We start from the raw sequence: 21529 nt of genomic DNA on the forward strand, positions 1-21529 counted from the left end.
AAGTAAAGTTCGCAACAGCAGCCAAGCAGGTCTCCGGGGTTAACATTCCGGAATAGAACACATATGTATTGGGATCGGCGTATCCTAAGAAATTGGCAAACCTTCCCAAGAGAAGCCTTCGCTCGGACGAAGGGCATACGGCATTCTTGGCCCAGCCCCGAGCCCACCCCAGGCCCACCCCCAAGAACCTCCAAGCCCAAAACAAAAAAAACAACAAATACATACTCTTGGCTCTTGCCGGTTTTATTTACTAGTCGATCTGATAAAGGGTTCAATATTACGTATTGTCCGACGTCGGCTTTTCACTGTAAATTCTTGGTAATCGGGTCATTCGGCGAGTGGAGTGCATGGCTTTCTGCCATTGCACTTACTTTCGGGATAAAATAGCAAATGATCTTCCTAATGTTCTCATCTATTCACGCCGATAGATAGATTTTTTATTATGGCTGCCGAAGATGCACCAGCGCAGAAGCGCAGCGTATGTCACCCCTGAATGCTTAGGTTTACTCAAGCTAATATCGTCACAGTGGAGGGAGAAAGCTGTCTTCTTTCGCCTGTTTGTCTATGGCGAGCCTAGCAGATCAGATATTGCCCTCCTTATCCTGGGCCTTGTCTCCGCAATTGCCTCCGGAATTCCTTTTCCGATCATGTCGATTGTGTTCGGTCAATTGGTGGATGAGATGAACTCGACGACCTGCAACGCCAACGACACCAATGGCGACTCATACCAAGATAGTATTAACAAGAAAGTCTTGTTGATTGTCTACATCGGCATTGCCTACCTCTTTTTGATTTATATCTATGTGTTTAGCTGGAATCTGACTGGTGAGCGACTGGCTCAGCGCCTGCGTGAGAAATATTTCAAAGCCCTTCTCCGCCAAGATGTGGCCTTCTTCGACAATCTCCCAGCTGGAGAGGCATCCTCGAGAATTACTGGTGATATTACCACCGTGCAGCAGGGAACATCTGAAAAGGTCGGAATCGTGATCAACAGTCTTGCCTTTTTCGTCACCGCGTACATCGTGGCTTTCATCAAGGATCCCAAGTTGGCTGGAATGTTGGTCTCCTTGACTCCGGCCTACTTGATCATGTCTCTGTTGGGAGGATATTTTGTGCAAAAGTACTTTGGTCGCGCACTGGAAAGCATGACCAAGGCATCCTCGGTAGCACTGGAGGCATTTTCCAACACAATGGTTGTTCATGCTTTCTCGGCCAACGCGCGGCTCGAGGAAAAGTTTATCGAGTTTTTGAACCCGTCCAGGATTGCTGGAATTCGCAAATCAATTGCCGCGGCCACCCAGGCTGGTTTGCTTTACTTTATTGCTTTCTCGGCCAATGCACTCGCCTTTTGGCAGGGGTCAAGGCAGATTGCGGACTCAGTAGAGTCCGATGCTGGTGGCATCACCGTCGGGGCAACATATACTGTGATTTTTATTCTAGTCGATGGTAAGCATCTCTATCCGTGAATTTGGTTGACCACTTGCTGACTACTTCTATCTATCAGCGTCCTTGATCCTCAGCACAGTCGCACCTTTCATCCAAAGCTTCGACGCTGCTTCGGTTGCCTTTTCAAAATTGAAGGCTGATATAGAGCACTCATCCACAATTGATGGCACTTCGAAGGATGGAGAAGTATTGGCGGAGGTCAAGGGCCATATTGAGCTGCGCGACGTTTCATTCCGTTTCCCTTCTCGTCCAGATAAACCAGTCCTTCAGAATCTATCCCTTTCCTGCCCTGCCGGTCAACAAACTGCCATCGTCGGCTTGTCTGGGAGTGGAAAATCCACTGTTGCCGGGCTAGCAACAAGATTCTACGATGCGACCGAAGGAACCGTTTTGTTGGATGGGCATGATGTCAAAGACCTGAATGTACGTGCATTGAGGAGCAATATTAGCCTTGTCCAGCAAGAGCCTTGTCTTCTCGATCGATCAATTTTTGAGAACATTGCCATGGGCCTGATCAATTCCCCTGCACACACTCATCTTCAACCGATTCTGACTGGCACTGCGCTGGTTGAAATTGCTGCCGCTGCAAGGGAGGGACAATCTCTTGCTTCCGCCTCTCTTGAACACGGTGATCAGGCACAAGAGGTGGTAAGACTGGTCGAAGATGCTTCCAAATTGGCTGATGCCAACAAGTTCATTGAAAAGCTCCAAGAAGGTTACGGTACTTCAGTTGGTTCCAGTGGGAACCTGATCAGTGGCGGACAGAAGCAACGTATCTCTTTGGCCCGGGCCTTGGTGAAAGATCCCCGAATTCTCATCCTCGATGAAGCCACAGCATCTTTGGACTCGGCGACAGAAATGCGCATACAGAGAGCCTTGGAGACCGTGGCCGTGGGCCGAACTGTCATTACCATTGCGCATCGTCTATCTACCATCAGGAACGCGGACAATATCATCGTCATGAGACAAGGAAAGCTTGTTGAACAAGGCACTCATACGGAGCTACAGGCAGCCAATGGTGCTTACGCAGAGCTGATTCGCCTTCAGAATCTCAATGTTGACAACGCTCATGAGGGAACATCCACCCGATCGGTGTCGCCTGTCAATCAAATCACAGAAAAGGTTGAACCCTGTCTTTCCGTGGCCGATGAAATCCCCGATAAAGATGAGACGATCGATACTTCTATTGCCCAAGACTCCAAGTCCAAAGAAACCGGCGGTGTTGTCGACTCACACAGGTCATTTTCCTCAACAGTCAGCTCCCTGGGCTCTATGTTCCGACCGTATGCACTTGTTCTGTTCCCTGCCGTGACCGGCGCCATTGTCATTGGCGGCACATACTGTGCTTCGGCAGTGATCTTTGGTAATGTCGTGAGTAAGCTGAGTGGCTGTGAGGAGCCTCAGAATATCCGCGATGCTGGAGAGTTCTATGGGCTTATGTTCTTTGTCCTCGCTATCATTGAATTCTTTGCAAATTTGGTCAGCTGGTCTCTCTTCGGTTGGATGGCAGAGAATGTGATCTACAAAGTGCGAGTTCTTTCACTGCGATCTATCCTCGAGCAAGACCTCCAATGGCACGAATCCAATGACCGCAACCCATCGTTGCTACTTTCCTTGATAACCAAGGACAGCAATGCTCTTGCAGGCCTGACTGGCTCCGTTGTGTGTACAATGTTGTCTATTCTCATCAACCTATTCGCCGCTATCATTATGTCGCACATTATCGCGTGGCGAATTGCCCTTGTTTGTCTTGCTGTGGTACCTTTGCTCCTGGCCGCTGGCTGGATGCGAGTTACCTCACTAGCACAGTTTGAAGAGCGCCACTTGGAGGCTTTTGCTCGGTCGGTGGGAATTACAGTGGAGGCTGTCAACTCCATCAAGACCGTCATGTCTCTCTCTGTGGAAGAAGAGATTATGGGAACATACCGTCGTTCGTTGGCGGCACCCATGAAAGAGATAACCCGCCAAAGTGCCTGGGCCAATATTTGGCTTGCCATCGGGTACGGTCTCAGCAACTTCCTATACGGCCTCGCTTATTGGTGGGGAGCGAAAAACATCATTGCAGGATATTATTCTCAGACGCAGTTCTTCATTGTCCAGCTAGCGCTGCTTGTCAGTTCACAGCTGTGGGGACAGATGTTTGCCCTAGCCCCCGATGTATCGCGAGCCTTCCAGGCCACCCGCCGATTGTTAAATCTGCTTGACCTTGGAACCACGAAGAAACTGTCAGCCCCTATCCGAACACTGCCTAGCAAGCTTTTGCAGTCTACGAGTGACGTCGAGTCCACGGCAGTCACCCGCGAGAAACTCGAAGACACTCGCAATGGCATCAGCGTCTCCTTCAAACAGGTCCGTTTTGCGTATCCCGCACGGCCAGATGCCCTTGTGCTTCATGGTTTGGATCTGAATGTCAAGCCAGGTCAGTTTGCCGCTTTGGTCGGACCTAGTGGTGCTGGAAAATCCACCATCATTTCACTTGTCGAGCGCCTCTATTCCCCCGCATCAGGCACCATTCATGTTGATGGCCGAGACGTTGCCTACGGTGACATTTCCTTCCGTGACTCCATTGCATATGTACCACAACAAAGTATTTTGTTCGAAGGAACTATTCGCTTCAACCTTGCTCTTGGCGCACGACCTGGCCACGAAGTTACGCAAGAGGAGTTGGACGAAGCTTGTCAATTAGCCAATATTTACGACGTCATTACGCAGCTTCCGGACGGATACGATACACACTGCGGGCCAAATGGTGATCGCCTGTCCGGAGGTCAAAAGCAGCGGCTGGCTATTGCACGGGCGCTGATCCGAAAGCCGAAGCTGTTGCTCCTAGACGAGTCGACCAGTGCTTTGGACGCTGAGTCTGAGCGATTGCTTCAGGATGGATTGGAGAAGGCAACCAAGAACATGACAGTGATAGCGATTGCTCATCGTTTGTACACGATCCGTAAGGCGGACGTGATTTTCTTGATTGAGGATGGGCGTTGTGTTGAGCAAGGCACTCACGCCCAGCTGGTCGAGAGGAGCGAGACCTATAGGGTCAATGCCTTGAACCAGACAGTGGATGGTGAATAGAAAAAGGTAGATAGCTGGGGTTCTCTTCTAGTTTTGTTGATATAGATCTATATTGTTTAATCTCATTCTCTTATGATAGACAATCAATCCCCTACTACATGTGAAGATAAAAGAGAAACGTACTTGCTGTCCTTGCCGTACTTCACTTTCGCTCCTTCCCCGAGCTACGTCGAGAATAAGCGAGAGAGCGACCATTCGCATAGTTCACAAGAAGGACAGGTACAAGACGACAGGGCACATAGATAGCTTTCCTTTTTCCTCACTCTCTTGTACTTGTATTTAGATTGAAATGCACTCTTTTCTTCTGAATCTATCTGGCAGGTAACACTATATATCGTTTCGTGACTTTTCTATCGGCTTGAATCATTACTCGGTAGCTTCTCCCAAACGCATCCATTTCCAACAAACTGCTTTTATTAGCTCAATAAATCTGGGTGGGAGCTCCTCAACTTACTTTCATATCCTAGATCGTCATTGAAGAACATGTTACGGACCTCGTCGCCCGAGGACAGTCCCATGGCCGGGAAGTACCCAACGGCGGTTTTTCCAAGGGCCAAAGCCATCATCGGGGCTACCTCAACCAACTCCACGAATTTGGGTTCTGTATTGTACCGCTCCGCTAACATCTGCTGGTGGATATTGACAGCTGCGAAGTGCGCCTGGTGCATCGCCGCTCCACCGCGCTTAATACCAGACCAGGATGCAATATCACCGGCAGCGTAGTGATATTTCTTGTTGGGGACATCTGCGGAAAACTGAAGACCGGGCGTGATTTGGACATATCCTTCAGGATCGCAGGCATCCTTGGGAAGGTATGACGATGTTGGCGTGAACCGTGACACGGCATTGATTACATGGTCGGCAACGAGCTCTCGACCATCTGAGAGCTTGAGCGTGTATTTCGCCGGAGAAGATTCGCTACCGAGAACTGTATCCTGGACGCGTGCTCCCAAAACCACTTCGACCTTGGACTCTTTTAGCATTTCAAGTGCCTTTGCTTTGAAATCATCAGGGAGGTCCTCAGAGGAGAGTAGCTGTTGCCGAGAGTGAACGAGTGTCACCTTTGCCTGAGGTTGGAGCATCTTGATCTCGGCGGCGATCTCAATACCGACAGCCCCTGCGACAGACAAATCAATTAGTATTACTCAGATGAAAGAAGATGGCGCCACGTACCGCCTCCGATAATAACCACGCCTTCCGCAGCTTTCTCGATAGTCTGCACAGAGTCTGCAGTTTCGGCAAGATATGCCTCCCGAGTCAAAGACTTAGGCGCACTAGGCCACTCTCTTCGCAAGCCCGAACACGCAATCATGTAGTCGTATTTTTCTTCGACAATCTTGTGCCCGTCATTTGCAGTATTTTGATGGATACGCGCAATTCGGGACTTGCAGTCTATCGAGTCTACTCGTCCTTGGATGTGATTGATATCGGGGGACTGGAGAGCGGGGATATCCTCGAACTTTTTCCAGAATGTGCTAGCATCAGCGTTGGAAGCTATGGCCAAGGGCAGTCCGATCAGATGGTCTAAAATAATTATGTCAGTGACGTGCTTTCAGATCCCAACACGATACACATACAATATCCATCGCGCTCATCCACAATGGTTACTTGCACAGGAATCGTGTTCCCCGGGCCCTGGTCATTCTCATCCAGGCTGAATCGGCATTTCCGTCCATGACAAAGGTCAACGAGGTTCAGAGTCGCGGCCAAACCGGAATAAGACCCTCCGACAATGAGAACCTTGAAGGGGGGCTGTTCCTCGAGACTAGGCATAGCGGCGATCAGTATAATGAGCTTTGGGGTAATAGAGGAGAAGTTTCGGGGATGGGGGAAAGAAAAGAAGTCAAACTAGCCGGCAAATCGACCCGAGCAACTGATCGGACCAACATGACTAGGTCAAATGTCTCAATACCCGACCCCGGAGGAAATACAGCCCCAATTACGCATGTATGTAACTTTAAATTTCAGTGCAACCTTGTCTTATCAGATCCGACTTCGGGAGTCTTGGCACCAGGAAACTTATAATTTGTTGAATACAGATGCACTTGATACTACTCCGTGTACACTGCTACATTCTTCGACTATTTCCGATTCCTCAATAAACCATACATTCTTTTCTGTATTCAATATGGGCTTCGTTGTTGTCCCCGCCACTCTTCCCGATATCCGGGCCATCTACGATGTCTGGTTTGCGGCTTTCAAAGGCCAATTGATCCTAGACCTCATCTATCCAGGAACTGATCTCAACGATGAGGCTTTCCGCAAGGTCCACACAGAAGGGACTCTGGAATATTGGAAAGGATTGAGCATGGAGCACACTTTTCAATGCATTGACACCGACACCGGTAAAATCGCCGGCATGGCAACCTGGCAAGTCTACTGGCGGGAAAGGACCGCTGAAGAGCGTCAGAAGCCCTGGATTGGATGGTTGGAGGGTGACCAACGAGAGCGTGCCGAAGGGTTTTTGGGACAGCTTTGGGAGAAGAGGGAGAAGTGGATTGGCCCCAAGAGGCATGTGTGTGAGTGGTCACCGATCCTTATATTGAAAAAACATTGAAAATGACCCTATGCTGACCGGAGATAGACTGCCACACCGTTGCAGTGCATCCCGAATACCAAGGTAAAGGTGTCGGGGCACGGCTTATGCAATGGGGAATGAGCGTTGCGGAGCAGCTGAATGTACCGATTTACCTTGAGTCGACGGTGGAGGGAGTCCCGTTGTATCAAAAACTTGGCTTCCAAACTCTCTCGGAGGACATCCTATTCAAGCCTGAAATTACCAGGGTCGACAAGGAGGTTCGAGCACCACTCATGGTGAAAATGCCCATAGCTGCGGGAAACATGACATTTGAGGAATGGGTGGAGGACAAGAGTCCCTCTGTGAAAGCTACATAGGTATCTACATATTCTTTTAGATGTTCAATGCACATAGATGCCACATGCCGTATTGCATGCCAAGATCTTATTTTTCGACGCCAAGAGAACCTCTCATGTGGTGAGAACACTGTAGACATACCTTCCTTAGCCTACGGTGTGTAAAATGTGTCTCGGAACCTAAGTTTCCCGAATGAGCGAGAACTCCGACCAGTTCCGGAGTAATCAGATGGTAAAACTGGCCATCCCTTTTCCATTAGTCTTGGTAAGGAGCCTAGAAATTACTCGGAGGCCCAAGCGGAGACGGACAGCCAAAGCCAAGACTTGGCGTATTCTTGGTTATTAAATGTCCACGGGTGTGGAAACCTTTTATCAATCTAATTATTATTGAGTCAAAAATGACAACAGGGGTACTCTTTTGTGCGGCCGTCATTCCCTGACTTCAACTGAAATTTATCGTATTTATTCAATAGCAGTTTTTACATCCATGTGGGCTAGAACATTACTGTGGAGATAATAAAGGGTCTGTACATCTTCAAGGGATTAAGGGATTGGACCTCCAAGGAACATGTTATGAAGTCGTAACATACGGAGTACTCCGTACTATAAGCGAACTCCACCAGGACCACCTCGGCAAGTGTCGATCAGTCCCTGGCGTGGCGTGGCGTGGCGTGCATTAACTTTTACTGATACCGCGAAATACCTGTGATACCAAGCGGACCCCTGTATCGTACGGAAATATCAATGTGGGGCCGCTGATCTTATCTGATCAAGGATTATCAGATGGCCCACAAACCCGTCTGTATACCCATGGACCTAGACTACCAACCTGAATTCTTCAGTTCTCTAGGCGATCTTAATAACGTGTCAGCAGACATTAAATCACTCATATCAGAGAGTGAATGGGCTGGCCGATATCGGCTGGACGCGGGGATTTCTGAATAATTCTAGTGATATATTTATTTGAGTTTGAAAAGAAGCAGCATTTCCCTCTTTCAGGAAAGTTGACTTTGCCATGCGTCTTTCTTCCGCCTTTGCCGCCCTTTGCGGGCTCCAAGCGACCCTTGTCGTTGCTGAGAACACCACTTGGCCCTGGCGAACCTTCAAGTCCAGCCCTCACCAGCCTCCAAGTCTCCAAATCTCCAAATCCGGACCTACCAGCCCCGGATACCTCTTCTTTGACCAATCATGGAACGCACATCAGTACGGTGTGTTCATAATGTCGGACAGTAATGAGCTTGTTTGGCAAAGCCCGCCCGGTGATCTACAGGATTTCCGAGTACAGAAGCTGGATGGGAAGCCTGTCCTGACGTACTTCAACGGCCTTGGAGTCCCAGAGCCGTTCGGATGGGGATACGGCATTGTTCAAGTCTTGGACGAGTCCTATCGAAGTATCTATAATGTCTCTGTGACAAACGACAACTACAAGGCCTTGGGCAGCATTGACAGCTCCTCTTTCGTATCATGGATTGACATCCACGAGAATACAATGACGTCTGATGGGACAATGCTGGTCACCGGCTACAATGTCACCCAGGCTGATCTCAGTTCTGTGGGAGGCCCCAAGAACGGTTGGATCGCTGACTCGCTCTTCTACGAGATCGACGTCAAGACCAATGAGATACTTTTCCGTTGGAGTGCCCTCGACCATATCAATCAGATTCCCTTGGAACATGTACAGCCATTCTACCCTGTTCGAGACTGGGGACACAACAGCAGCTCTCCCTACGGCTACTTTCATATCAACTCAGTGGACAAGTTTCAAGATGGAACGTACCTCATTTCTTCTCGTTACTACTGTTCGCTGTTCAAGATCGCGAAGGATGGATCGGTGGACTGGACGCTACAGGTAAATACCGTCTCCTTCAAGTGTGTTAAATTGTGGCCCATATACTAATAACATACGATAGGGTCAAGGTGGCGGCGACTTTGAACTCAAGGGAATCAAATTCAGTTACCAACACGACGCCCGCATTCGTGACGAGACTGAAAATGCACTCATTCTTAGCATTTTTGACAATTCCAACTCCGATGTCCAGAACGGGACTGATCACACCGAAGGCATATTTATGAGCGTCAATCTGGCCACTCGCGAGGTCTCCCCTGTCCGAACTCTGCACGATCAACGCGATGAGATCTTTTCGACTTCTCAAGGAAACACACAATTACTACCTGCAAATCACGTTGTGATGGGCTACGGATCAAATCCTAAAATCAAGGAGTATAATGCCAACGGTTCTTGTATCATGACTGCCCAGTTTGGATTCGATGGTGTCGTTTCAAGTTACCGAGCCTATCGCTCCCCCTGGGTCGGCGTTCCCGCAACTCCCCCCGATGTATTCTCTTGTATTGAGAAAAGCAGCAACAAGACCAATGTTTATATGAGTTGGAACGGAGCCACTGAGCATCAACAGTGGAAGGTTTTTGGGGGCGCTACTCGTTCAGAACTGAGTCCGGTCGCGATGGCACGAAAGACAGGATTTGAGACCGTGGCGAGCATCAAAGGATATCTTGGATATGTCCGAGTGGAAGCTCACGGCCTGGGGATCCAGAAAGGCGTTTCCAAAATTGTACCCGTGCAGAGTCAGTGTTAGGTTTCGCATATGATTGCAATATCTTGTAATTTTAGTGATAATAGACAATGAAAACGTGGACTATACCAGTCTTTCTAGAGTACCATTTTCAGCTTTTATGAGAGAGCAAACTTCTACATACTTGAATAGTGCTTACTTTAGGTGTGATCCTACTCGATTACAAGCTCCTAATCATTTAGAGATTGTCTTGAGCGAGCCAAAATTTAGAAAATGATGATGTACTCTTCTTCGGTTCTAGATGGTTGGTATTAATCGCATGACACCCAACTAATTAGAAACATTACTACCTACCACTGCACTAACTTCAATCTGACCCCCATAAACTTCATCTGCCGACTTCACACTTCTCTATCAACAGCATATCAACTTAAATAACGCGGCCCCTGACCTGCTTAAGATCCTTTATCTTGATATCTCTCCACATCCCAGCACATCCCCAGGCAACTACCAGCAGACAAACACTGGTCACCAGCATATATCGCTGCGCATCTCCATAGGCGTGAGCAATAGCATTCCGAGTTGAGCTTCCCCACGGATACGACAGCTGGGCCGTGATATCGGAATAAACCGTTGCCATATTCACATCTGCTGGCAGGTATTTGGTCAGCGCCTTCGGGAATTGACTGGTCCAGGTAGCAGCAGACACAGTTGATCCAATTGCACTGCCGATGCTACCGAATAGATCCAGCATAGCAAGGACAACAGCAATGTGCTGGTGATCGGAAGGCGCCATCATAGCAAGCTCGCCGCAAATAACAGTGGTTCCACCAGCCACGGCAACAAAGATTTGCGTCATGCAAATATACCCAATATTCGTATCGGGCTGACGGAATTTGATCATCAGCCCAACGCCTAGTATCATAAGCGGGAAGGAGAAGTAAACGGCCAGCCATTTGAAGCGACCAGTCCAGCGGATCAGGAAGCCGACGAGGAGACAAAAGAGACAGGAACCGACTCTGTAAATGGCTGAGACATAACTGGCTTCTGTGACATCCAGACCCCAAACAACCTGGAGCATTGATGTGAAATAACTACCCCAGACCATTGAGTTGAAAAACTCAAAGACGAACATTAACCCTCCGAAGAAGACGGTTCGGTCCATCAGTAAATTGAATGGGATGAAGGTCACTGGAGCCCAGAATCGCTCGTAGACGGCGAACAAGATGAGCAAAAGGCCTCCAAAAACGATCATGCAGATAATCATTGCTGACCGCCATTGATCCTTTTGGTAAGACCAGAGGCTGAATGGAAGAAGGAACAAGGCCATTCCTCCTGCCAGAAGAATGATTCCAATCAAGTCGATCTCTATGCAGTATTTCTTCAATGAAGCAAAGGTGACATGGCCATGGCTGGACGCGAGCAAGCCCATCTTCTTAGCCTTTCGCTGATTCCAGAAGAACAGAAGACACAGAGGTGCCACCACAACCGGAACGATAATAGTGAAGATTCCGAATCCCCATCGCCAGCCAGGGCCTCCGAGGACACTCTGGGAGATTGGACCTCCGATCCAAGTGGTGATGACGTATGGCGAAGTTGCAAAAGATAACATGAGGGCTCGATTCTTCAATGCAGAGGTGTCTGAGATGAAAACTGTCAAACAATAGCTGACTCCTTGGGATCTAGAAGTTGTTGCAGTTAGCTAGGCTGTTCGAAAGACAGATATTTCCCAAATGGTTATCATAATTCATACCCCACGGATGAGAAAACCTGCGCAGCTGCGTATGTCTCAACGTTGTTGCATGCCGCCATCATGATGAATCCCACAACCCAAATGATCAGCATCAAACTCATACCCTGAGGTCGACCCCACGAGTCCAGAATCTTTGCCAATGGAATTTTACTCAAGCCTCCAATGATATTGGCCATGATACTCGTGGCAGCCGTCAAAGAATGGAGCCTAAAGGCACTGGTCACGTATGGGTTCAGAGAACGGATGACGACCTCCTGGATGGAGGTAACAAAGTAGATAAACCATATGCTTCACACGTAAAATTCAGTGATTTGAATGAATATAAACATTGGATCATGGAGAGATTCTCACATCACATATGCCAAGATCATATGAGACTTAGTCCACACGGCCGCAGTGGCCTGAACACCTTTCACACCAGCCTGAGCCTCTTGATCAAGAGAGTCCTGGTCGGAGCTGCCATGATCCTCAGCGGTATCTTTCGGTGTGTGGGCTGTCTCTGGCGCTTTCTCGGAGGGATAGAGGACTTCAGAGCCCATCTCGCGAGCGATCTCCGTTTCTTTCGATGCCATGGCGAAAGACTCTACGGTTCGAATACTAAACTGGCTAAAAATCGCCGATCAGTGGGATATATATATACCCTGGCATATCAGACATGCATTATCCGATATCGGTAATAGGAAAGAATCTGCACCAATGAGTGTGTTGACTCAAGGAAAGTGTCCGGTAAGTAATAATTTCCATTGCCACTAGGGAGATTAGTTGAGGCCGAGCCCCTTGGCGCGCCTAAGCGTCGAGAAGATGGGTCCATAACCATCCCTGTAGGCTTCCTCGGCCCAATAAACTATGTCCTCGTGCTCGAGTATTTCTGATGCCACTCCGGGACTATTCGATTAGCCCATCCTAGACTAGTTTCTTCTTACCTCTTGCCCTATTCAGAAGACATCTCCGGTCAAACCATTCTCGAGGGTGGCGCTTTTCTTCCTTGTCGTTGTCTATGGTCCTAGTGGTATTTTTTGTTTTGCGGTATTAGAAAAAAATAAACTTAAATTACAAACGCGTATTTGAGCTTTACAGCATTTTCCGTAGTACTTTTGCCCTATCTCTCCATTAAACCATTTCGCGTGTTGCGCTTCATGTGAATATCTCTAGAGTAAACTTCTTTTCTTGTCGGATGTTGATTTCCTATTTGAGCTGGCGTTCCTTTCACATCCCCGAAGCTGCAGCCTTGGTTCAGCAACTCTCAACATATCAATATCAACATATCAATATCAAGCTGAGAAGAGACTCGCTAGCGTACTGGAGGAGTCATTGCATGCCCTGTTAGAAACTCAGTCCAAGGATGCTTTGAGTAACGAGCCTGAGTTGTCGAGGAGTGTGTCTAGGCTAACAATATTTCGTTTCATGAGTTGCTGATTCTCCACAAGTGTCTCACTTTTGCTAAAGTCCCTAGTATTATAATGATTTTGTGTTCCTTTTCCGTAAAACCGGATTTCATATCCTGTAATGAAATCTACCGATACATGCTTCCCATATACCTACTCCAAACACTAGAACACTAGAGGCCTCTAGCTTCCGACGCATCCTAGTTTTACGAAAACGAGCCCAGGAACGAGGGTCGAGCAAGGCCTTTATCTGTCACCTGCACAGATAAAACTCACTCAAATTTAGTGGTGTCTGTCTTGAATTCCGATACTACACTCCGAGGACTTCCCCAAGAACTACTCGCCCATGCAGTAGTGAATATTGCCATTGTGCATTGTATATTGAAGAGGGTTATTTGGAAGTCGTGGTTTTGATTTCGACAGTAGGCTTTACCTGTGGCTCGATTTTGGAAACAAATCCATCTGGGAATTCGGTATTCTTGTAATGCAGCTTCACTTTTTTTCAGCTGAAGGATATGGTTCCAGCCGAATCTATAGCCAATATCTGAGAGGAAAGCCCATACGATACCAGATTTCGCCGCCAGCGTAGAATCATACGACCGAAAGCGTCGAAAGCCTCTCGAATCCGATCCTTTTGAAACATAACCAGCAAGACAATCGTAATAATCTCTGCCATCAGCGGGGTGGAGAAAGCCCAAAAAAAGCGTCGAGGAGCTGTTCATATTACGGATATCAATATGTTCATACCGAGATAGCTAGTCACAAACGATAACGGCATAAACACCATAGTCACGATAGTGAAAACAACGATGGCTTTTCCCTGAGTCTTTCTATCGCACGTCTACTCCGCTGCACGTCTGGTTGGCCCCAGGTCAGAACTTGCGTAAGTTTCTCGCCTCTTATGATAGGCCTTCACGATATGTGCGCCGGTCATGAGTCATGACCCTCATCAGCAGGTCCTGAAAGGCATCAATCAAACTCTCTATTAGCTGACACCCCATGCTGGGTCTGAGCTGCCCGTTTGCAAGCTTGTCATTCGACTCCTAATTACCATAGTATGAGGCAAAGTACCTTTTTAGGTGTAGTCGAGTAGACTGATGCTTCTGAACGGTCTCTAAGTCTAAGTAGTAATCGGTAAACGTTCACTGAGCGTTCACTGAACCTCATCAGTTATTGCATTCTATAATTCTCTTGCATGATCAACCTAATACATACGACCATAGGGTGTGGAAAACAGGGCTTCCCGTCCGCTCAGCCGTACTTAAGCCACACGCCGGTGAGTTAGTAGTTGGGTGGGTGACCACCAGCGAATCCTCACTGTTGTATGTTTTTTGTTTTTATCGTCTTTGCAGCAAACAATAAGGCTTTGAAGTCATGGAACTAAGGCATAAGAGGAAAAGAGTGAGATTCAAACACCAGATGTGCTTCGACCTAAAGTAAGCACAAATACCCTTGGCATATGCAGACAGCCCCAAATGAGGAAATTGATCCCTATCAATTCCTGGTTAATGCCCAACGGCATGCATGGGCATTTTGGAGGTCTTGTTTGACGCCTCGATTCGCGACCTAGTTACCCCACATAATCCTCAGTTCTGCTAACAGCCGTCTCATCGAGTTGCTATGCTTTGGTACATCAGGGAAACTCAACTTGCACACAATTCCTGCCGTCGGCTTGTCACGGATGGAGTCACCCAACTGGCCAACTTCGCACGAGAGCTTCGAACGTCGGGGTCCGGTATTATCGTGGAGGAAGACCTTGCTGCTATTTTTGAGCGAGGGCGGATTTCACCTGTGATCGAGAGTGAATTCAAGAAGAATGTCAACATCTAGAAGTTTACACTGCTATGTCATAGATCAGAGCTCGATTTGGAGGAGGGAATGGGGCCGAAAATACTGCGAGCATTCCAGGAGCGAAAGTACCTCGCGACCGTACCTACATTGTCGATGCTCGGTTGTTTATATTCCTCTCAAACCCTGGCGAGGATGATTTCGAAATCCATGACTATACGTTTCAAGGTGAAGGTTGCGGATGCCACGGCGGACCCGGGTTTGATGGTGTTATGAACAAGCTGGTGGCTTGTAACAGTCAGTCCACGGAATTCCAATGATCTATATACCGTGAGATAGTAGAAGACGAGCTACAGAAGTCCAAGTCCAAAAGACCATCTATATCCTTCAAAACCTCTTGGTAGGATATTCTGATGCACGTACACTATCTACGTAACTGAAAAGAGAGGAGTTATCATCCCATATGTATATGTGTAAGATTGATTGCTGATGATCTAGCTACTGCCATACCTTTCAAATAACTTCATGTGGACAAAGACACAAAGTGCTTCTGCTCTGGGATCCCGGGGAGACGTCTCTGCAAGATGCGAAAAGGGATCTACCGTACCACGCTCCTAGATATCTGGTAAGGAGGCTGCCAAAGAGAGACCTGCCTAGCTGCATAGGAGTACCCAACGCTCAAATGCATCAGATCACTCATATAAGGATCCCCCCAACAGGGAGTGCCATGTGGCCTAAGCCTACGATGAACTTCTCCAGCTATCTCCCAATCAACGAGGCCCACGATCTTGTCACTGTCAACTATACAGTGACACTTAGAAAAGTCGTTGTGCATGAAGCTTATATCCAGATCGGAAGAGGATCTCGCATTCTAGGGGTTGGATACGGCCATTTTGGCGAATCTTTGGGTCGGGCACGACGTAAGACCGAATCTGGTATCCATCGGTAGGCTTGACGGAGTGCAGCTGTCGAAGTATCTCCCGTGCTTGCTGTTTGAATGAGTCCCTTTGGGCTTGCGAAAGGTATTGCCATGCGATGGCTAATGAAACGTCTGGGAGTCTTTCCTGGACAATTATTGGGCCGCCATTAATCTAATGGGATTTAAGTACTATAGGCGCAATCAAGCAGCGAGAACAAGTACCTTGCCAGTAAAGTAAATATCGGGCACTCTAATATCTTTCAAGACATTCTTCGCAATAGCAATCGCCTGGATCTCATTGGTGCCAGCATACGAGTAGTCGATCTCTATATGCTCGGCACCTTGCCCGTGGAGGTGGCTCGACTTGACGATGATACTACCAAGAGCGAACACGTCACGACCACCTTCGTCAGCCGGATATATTCTAGCAGATTGGTCGCAAAGCCTGGTAACCGAAGCCCATTAATCCAATGAGTCTCTGGACTGATTTAAGAGGCCATTATCTGTTCTCTCGTTTTCAATCAGGTGCTCCGGGGAAGTTAGTCACCCTCTTTCGTCGGAGTTGTAATGTTCTTGGTGCTTCTGGGCATGTTATTTCATCTACTAGGACATGTGCTCTAAACGTGAGTCGACAGTTATATATATTTCCGACTAATCCTTGATAAATATCTCACTTTCATTGCCCAGAATGAAGAGATCTCTTTGTAGCATCTATAGGTCCATCTTCATCAATAGCTGGCATGATAGTTTAGTACTTTAAGCCATACTAACTTATTTGATCCTATTATCTACATCTACTATCCACATATTCGAAATGGCATCGAAATGTCCTCTCTGTCGTGAATGAGTTAAGACGAGCAGTGCTCCCCATCTTTGCCCAGTCGAGAAAATGCCGAACGCCGAGAAAAAGCTACCATCGATGTTGGTGGTCAAGCAACAGCAAGACGTTGTCGTTTTTCATGCTGTCCCGATCTGAGCTGTCAGACTATGTGAGTTGATACCCGCTGGAAATGACGTTGTGACCCTCATTAATGCTTCAAAATCCCAGATTCTCAACAGCTTGGTAATGCAACTAGAATATGCCACGCCCGAACAGAGAAAAATGAGAGCTTGCGAGTTAGCAGGGAGTGAACTTATCATTTTATCATTTTAGCCTTGTGGTGTCCTTGAGCCCTGTTATGTCATTAGTTGGAGGACGAAGACCCGTGGAGTGCCTGTCTGAGCAGAACTATTGTAGTCTGTAAATAGTACATAGGCAAGACAGTTTCATCACCTACTAAACTTGGTTGTCGAAATAATTAATTATATCACATAGTTAATTCAAGATAGTACTCATATCACTACAAGTAAATATATTCCAATCTGTCACGGATAACCCAGTGGAAGGCTCACCGCCATGCCAATTACCCTGCTTCGGCCGCCAAGGCCAGCAGGAAAGGTGCCTGGTACGAATCCCGGGGTTGGCATTTTCACTCGTGCGAGTAATCCACGACGCTGGAGGCCACTAAGCAATGGAAATGACACTTGAGGGAAGCAATTCTGCAGAGACATTTCCACCCCGGGATGGCGTCGCCAGATGACACCGTCCTGTTACAGGCAAATTGGCAATTTGGTGGGACAACTACTATTTTTTTTGCTTTTTCTTTATATACATGTATTGATTGTAGTTAGTTATATCTAGGTCTACTCAGTAATAATTATTGCCATGCCTCTTGAAGCTTCATTCTGGGAGATAAATTGAGAAACAAGTTAAACACGCTAATAATAGCATGGTAAAAATGTACAAGAACGTGAGAAATAAACATGAAAAGAAATGATAAGTGTTCATAAGACAAGAGAAACAAAATACTCAAACCAGTCCATCAAGGTGTCCCCATATGAGTCTCGTGCGATGCATGAACCGAAGTATTCTGCGTCTGCTCCAAGACCACAGCATAGAATTTGCCTTCTTCTGAAATATCACGGTAGGGACCTGCAGAGACAACGGCCCTGAAACAATGCCAATTAGCATATGACTTCACATTCTGATATCAGAAAACGCCCCCAAAAAGAGTGACAAAGAAAATAGAAAATAAAAACATACCATCCCTTATACTTCGGCTGATTGAAGATATCCGTAAACACCCTCAGCACTCGCAACGGCAACTCCAGCACAGAAGGCATCTCAGGCCCATCGCCACAAATGGGTAACCCCAGCTTGTTGACGGGGAGATAGATGGTCTCGGCGACGTTCTGCGGATTGCGCGTCTCCTGGAAGATGAGAAGGCGGCGCGAGGCGTGCGACGGCGGTCCGCCTGCTGGCGGTCTGGCGTTTGCGCTTGCGCTCATGCTCATCGCGAAGGCTTTTTGAGTGTGTAGAGTACGCAATAGGTTTTTGCGGAGGTCTGTGTTGGATTTTCTTTTTCTTGGACTTGGTGTTTGGAAGGATGGATTGTTCAGTTTGGCTGTTCCTTTTTTTTTTTTTGGTGTTGTCTTTTACCCGCTTGGACTTTTCTGCTGGGTCTCTGGCTTCGATGCTTAGAGGAAGCGCGTTTGCTTTCTGGGGTTATTAGTACGGTCTCTTTGCATGTAGTTCACCAAGGGCTTCTTACTATTTGTCGACAGTGGCGTGTAGAGGGCGCGACAGGCTTTGCTTATCGTTTGGCGATCAGTGTCCCGATTAGGAGATCGCGGGGCAAAAAGGGGGGGATTTCAGAGATAGTTGTATGTGGAAGATGAAGTAAGATGGAAGTTGAATGTCGACTGTTGGTTTTAAGAAGAAAAATAAGCCCAACAGAAGAGGGGGACTTAATGGGCGATATTATGATTGTTGTACCTACTGAACTAATAATCTCATACACAACATCATTGATCATGACATTAATTAGATTATTCCTATATTCTAGAGTCTAGTCTCCCGATGACCTAGGCACAATAAAATCAACAGCTAACAGAGAAAGAAAAAGAAAACGCTGGGTATCATGATAATGTGGCCGAAGAGAAATAAGCAAAATCAACAAAAGAAAGTCAATCCCTTAAACCAGGGATGAATCATGGTATATGGCATCATTCACTATGCAGCGAGATGAGAAGCGATATGATCAAATCAAGCATCAAGCTCTCCCTCTAGCACTCTGCGTGCAGCATCCAGACGACGCCGCAGCACCCGCGCAGCCTTTTCATCGGGGTCCGCAGAGCTCGTGATTGCCTGCAGATCCATACAGACTTTACCAAGGCTGGCGAACAGTGCTTCCAGCATCTGTGTGTCATCATCGTTGATGCCACCGACACTGGGGGTGCTGGATGCCGCGCGCACGGTGGAGACGAGGGACGAGACAAGAGAGGTCGGGGTTGCAGAACCGGCCGTGGCTGAGGATGAGCGGCCAGTATGCTTCTGAGGGGAAAGGTTGTTTGGGTCCAGTGAATTGGTGTGGTGCCGTGGTCCACGGGGTGTTTCGGAGCGGTCATTCTCAGCCTCGATCTCTTGGATTGGACTTGGCTGGTAGCTGTGGTGAGTATGAGATTGGGAATGGCTATGGCTATGTCCGTGTCGCAGCTCTGTCCAGGGATTAGTGTCGGAAACGTGAGGGGAAAAGAATCGCGGGAACGCACCATGGTTAAACCGTCGGTCCCAGTACATCACGCTGTCAACGTCATCCTCGTCATCGGGACGCTCGCCTTCGTTTGCGGTGGCGAAGGTTGCCACGGTCGAGACGGACATGTTGCTGTTGTTACGGGAGTGCCGCTTTGTGTATGCGGGCCGGGTTGTCTCCACTGATCCGTTCGAGCTGTTGCTTACTCGGCGGAGTTGCTGGGTGTAGTTGCCCAGTGCACTATGCAAGATGAAATGCTCATAGTCGAACGCATCCTCGCGCAGCTCGTGGGGCGTCGCGTCCGTGTGCGACGGCACGTTAGGGAAGACTTCCATGTCGCTTTCGAGGTCATCGTCAAGCGGTTCACGTAAGATCTCATCCAGAGCTTCGCGGTCAATTTCCTCATTAAAATCACCTTCTTCGGCATCTTCGTACATGGTCTCGGCGATAGATTGGTCATCGCCATAGTCAGGCTCATTGCCCTGCCAATTCTCGGCGTGCTTGGATGCATTTCCAGCAGCGTGCTCGGCGGATCTGCGTCGATCTTCCGCCGCTATCTCATTCGAGACATCCCGAGTGTTTTCAGAGCTGGCTTCACGTCGGGGATTGGAGCCACGACTGCTCTGGCCATCTCTGAGCTCCAGCGCATTCGCATACCAGTGATCGGCGGCCGTCAAGGGGCTGGGCGTTCGCAGGCTTTGCAAACTACGCCGGCGAAGATTGTCCTCCTGATTCTTCACCTTCAGAGAAGAGATTTTGATGTGAAGCCCCTTCATCTGATACTGGAGATCCCGCACCTGCAGTTGCGACTGCGCGCGGCTAGGGGGACCAAAGGAGCTGTAGACTGGACTGAAACCATCCGGGCTCGATTTCGATTCCTCCTCCGAGGAAATGCCCAAGCCATGTGGCGAGCCCGACGAACTGTCTTCGGTGAAAGCAGGCGATTGCGCCCCTTGGCCCTCCTTCTCCTCTTGCACATGTATCGGAGGCTGGGTAGAAGAAATCGATGATCGGTGCGTCAGATACGCCCTCGTAGGTGCATAGTGGAACGACCGATCATCAGTATGAAGACTGGACGAAGTGCTCGCGCCCATTGCACTGACAGAGCGCGAAACTTGCTTGTCATCATTCGAGAAGCTCGAATCCGACGGAACAATCGTCTCAGACTGACCCCTTGAATGACGATTATTCGTCGTATCCTGCGACGTAATAAACGACTGCCGTCGAAGCGAAAAGCTCTTAGGATCCGTGCGCGAAATCGACCGATATAGTACACCCACAGGCTGGTGCAAACCCATCGGCTGGATATAGCCCGAATTCGAGGGCGAGGGCGATGAGGGCGATGAGGTCGTCCGCGGCGTCGTCGACCGAGCTCGAGTGAGATTGTTCTCCATAAGCTGTGGATTCAAAGGATGTTAGTATTACTCCCTAGACAAGCGGCAAGCTGCGGCGCGTAAGAAAAGAAACCAACATACATTCAAGCGTTTCTTCGCATTCTCCAAAATCCTTTCCGCCTCGCTACTCAGTATCGCCGAGGAAAACTCCTCCCCGGGCCCCTTGCCCTCTGCAGCCGCAGACGCCACCGCGCTACTAGCAGGCACGGAAGAGCCCCCTGCAGTTCCAATGACCGCGGTAGCTTGCGCTCTCGCGACCTCGGGGTGAACGGGAGATTCGTCGCGTCCGTTTTGCGCCTCGGACACATCCCTGGAAGCGGAAGCGCGTCTGCTCCCCGCACTGATTGTGGAATTGGAGCTACTCCACTCCCTGTTTGGATCATCCTGCCCACGTAATAGCGGTGAGCTGGCTAGCTCTTGCTCATCCGAGTCGCCGAATCCCTCCAATCTGGCGGGCGAGAGCTCCTCGCCGATATCTGAGAGACGGCGACTGACATTCACGTCTTCGTGTGTCCATGCATGACGGGAAAAATTTTTCTTCTGTCGACTGGATGCCGACATGGAGGCATTGGGATCCGATTGGTTGCGGGAGTTGAAGTACGCGATTTGGGGTGGGGAAGGAGTTTGGGATTCGCGTTCGACTTCGTATGGTAGGATCATGTCCGGGTCTGTTAGAGTGAGTGAGGGCATGATTTCGCTCTCTCAGGCCCTGGGGCCTGGGGGGGTTTTCCGTGCAGAATTGGTAGAAAGAGAGAGAGGAAAAGGGTTGAAGTCGCAGAATCGTCCCGTAGACGG

General features: G+C 48.6%; 7 protein-coding genes across 7 annotated transcripts; 3 read left to right on the forward strand and 4 right to left on the reverse strand.

The window, feature by feature from the left end:
- Window positions 1–442: 442 nt before the first annotated feature.
- On the forward strand, window positions 443–4518 carry LCP9604111_8612 (ABC transporter ATP-binding protein; the record flags this gene model as incomplete). The annotated part of the gene is made up of 3 exons (XM_039076775.1): window positions 443–478; window positions 528–1446; window positions 1505–4518. The coding sequence occupies 3 exons, from the start codon at window positions 443–445 to the stop codon at window positions 4516–4518; spliced, it is 3969 nt and encodes a 1322-aa protein (XP_038925356.1).
- Window positions 4519–4884: 366 nt separating this feature from the next.
- Window positions 4885–6291, reverse strand: LCP9604111_8613 (uncharacterized protein; the record flags this gene model as incomplete). The annotated part of the gene is made up of 4 exons (XM_039076776.1): window positions 4885–4925; window positions 4973–5635; window positions 5692–6042; window positions 6096–6291. 4 exons carry the CDS (start codon window positions 6289–6291, stop codon window positions 4885–4887), a joined length of 1251 nt encoding a protein of 416 aa, XP_038925357.1.
- Window positions 6292–6646: 355 nt separating this feature from the next.
- Window positions 6647–7413, forward strand: LCP9604111_8614 (GNAT family N-acetyltransferase; the record flags this gene model as incomplete). The annotated part of the gene is made up of 2 exons (XM_039076777.1): window positions 6647–7037; window positions 7103–7413. The coding sequence occupies 2 exons, from the start codon at window positions 6647–6649 to the stop codon at window positions 7411–7413; spliced, it is 702 nt and encodes a 233-aa protein (XP_038925358.1).
- A 994-nt stretch (window positions 7414–8407) lies between these two features.
- Window positions 8408–9986, forward strand: LCP9604111_8615 (arylsulfotransferase family protein; the record flags this gene model as incomplete). Its single annotated transcript, XM_039076778.1, has 2 exons — window positions 8408–9241; window positions 9303–9986. The coding sequence occupies 2 exons, from the start codon at window positions 8408–8410 to the stop codon at window positions 9984–9986; spliced, it is 1518 nt and encodes a 505-aa protein (XP_038925359.1).
- A 367-nt stretch (window positions 9987–10353) lies between these two features.
- LCP9604111_8616 (uncharacterized protein) lies at window positions 10354–12248 on the reverse strand (the record flags this gene model as incomplete). Its single annotated transcript, XM_039076779.1, has 3 exons — window positions 10354–11605; window positions 11677–11964; window positions 12028–12248. 3 exons carry the CDS (start codon window positions 12246–12248, stop codon window positions 10354–10356), a joined length of 1761 nt encoding a protein of 586 aa, XP_038925360.1.
- A 5382-nt stretch (window positions 12249–17630) lies between these two features.
- On the reverse strand, window positions 17631–18102 carry LCP9604111_8617 (uncharacterized protein; the record flags this gene model as incomplete). The annotated part of the gene is made up of 2 exons (XM_039076780.1): window positions 17631–17757; window positions 17852–18102. 2 exons carry the CDS (start codon window positions 18100–18102, stop codon window positions 17631–17633), a joined length of 378 nt encoding a protein of 125 aa, XP_038925361.1.
- A 751-nt stretch (window positions 18103–18853) lies between these two features.
- LCP9604111_8618 (uncharacterized protein) lies at window positions 18854–21424 on the reverse strand (the record flags this gene model as incomplete). Its single annotated transcript, XM_039076781.1, has 3 exons — window positions 18854–19305; window positions 19360–20737; window positions 20816–21424. The coding sequence occupies 3 exons, from the start codon at window positions 21422–21424 to the stop codon at window positions 18854–18856; spliced, it is 2439 nt and encodes an 812-aa protein (XP_038925362.1).
- Between the last annotated feature and the right edge of the window lie 105 nt (window positions 21425–21529).

This window comes from Penicillium roqueforti, assembly GCF_015533775.1.
Source record: "Penicillium roqueforti strain LCP96 04111 chromosome Unknown scaffold_35, whole genome shotgun sequence".
NCBI classification, from domain to species: Eukaryota; Fungi; Ascomycota; class Eurotiomycetes; order Eurotiales; family Aspergillaceae; genus Penicillium; species Penicillium roqueforti.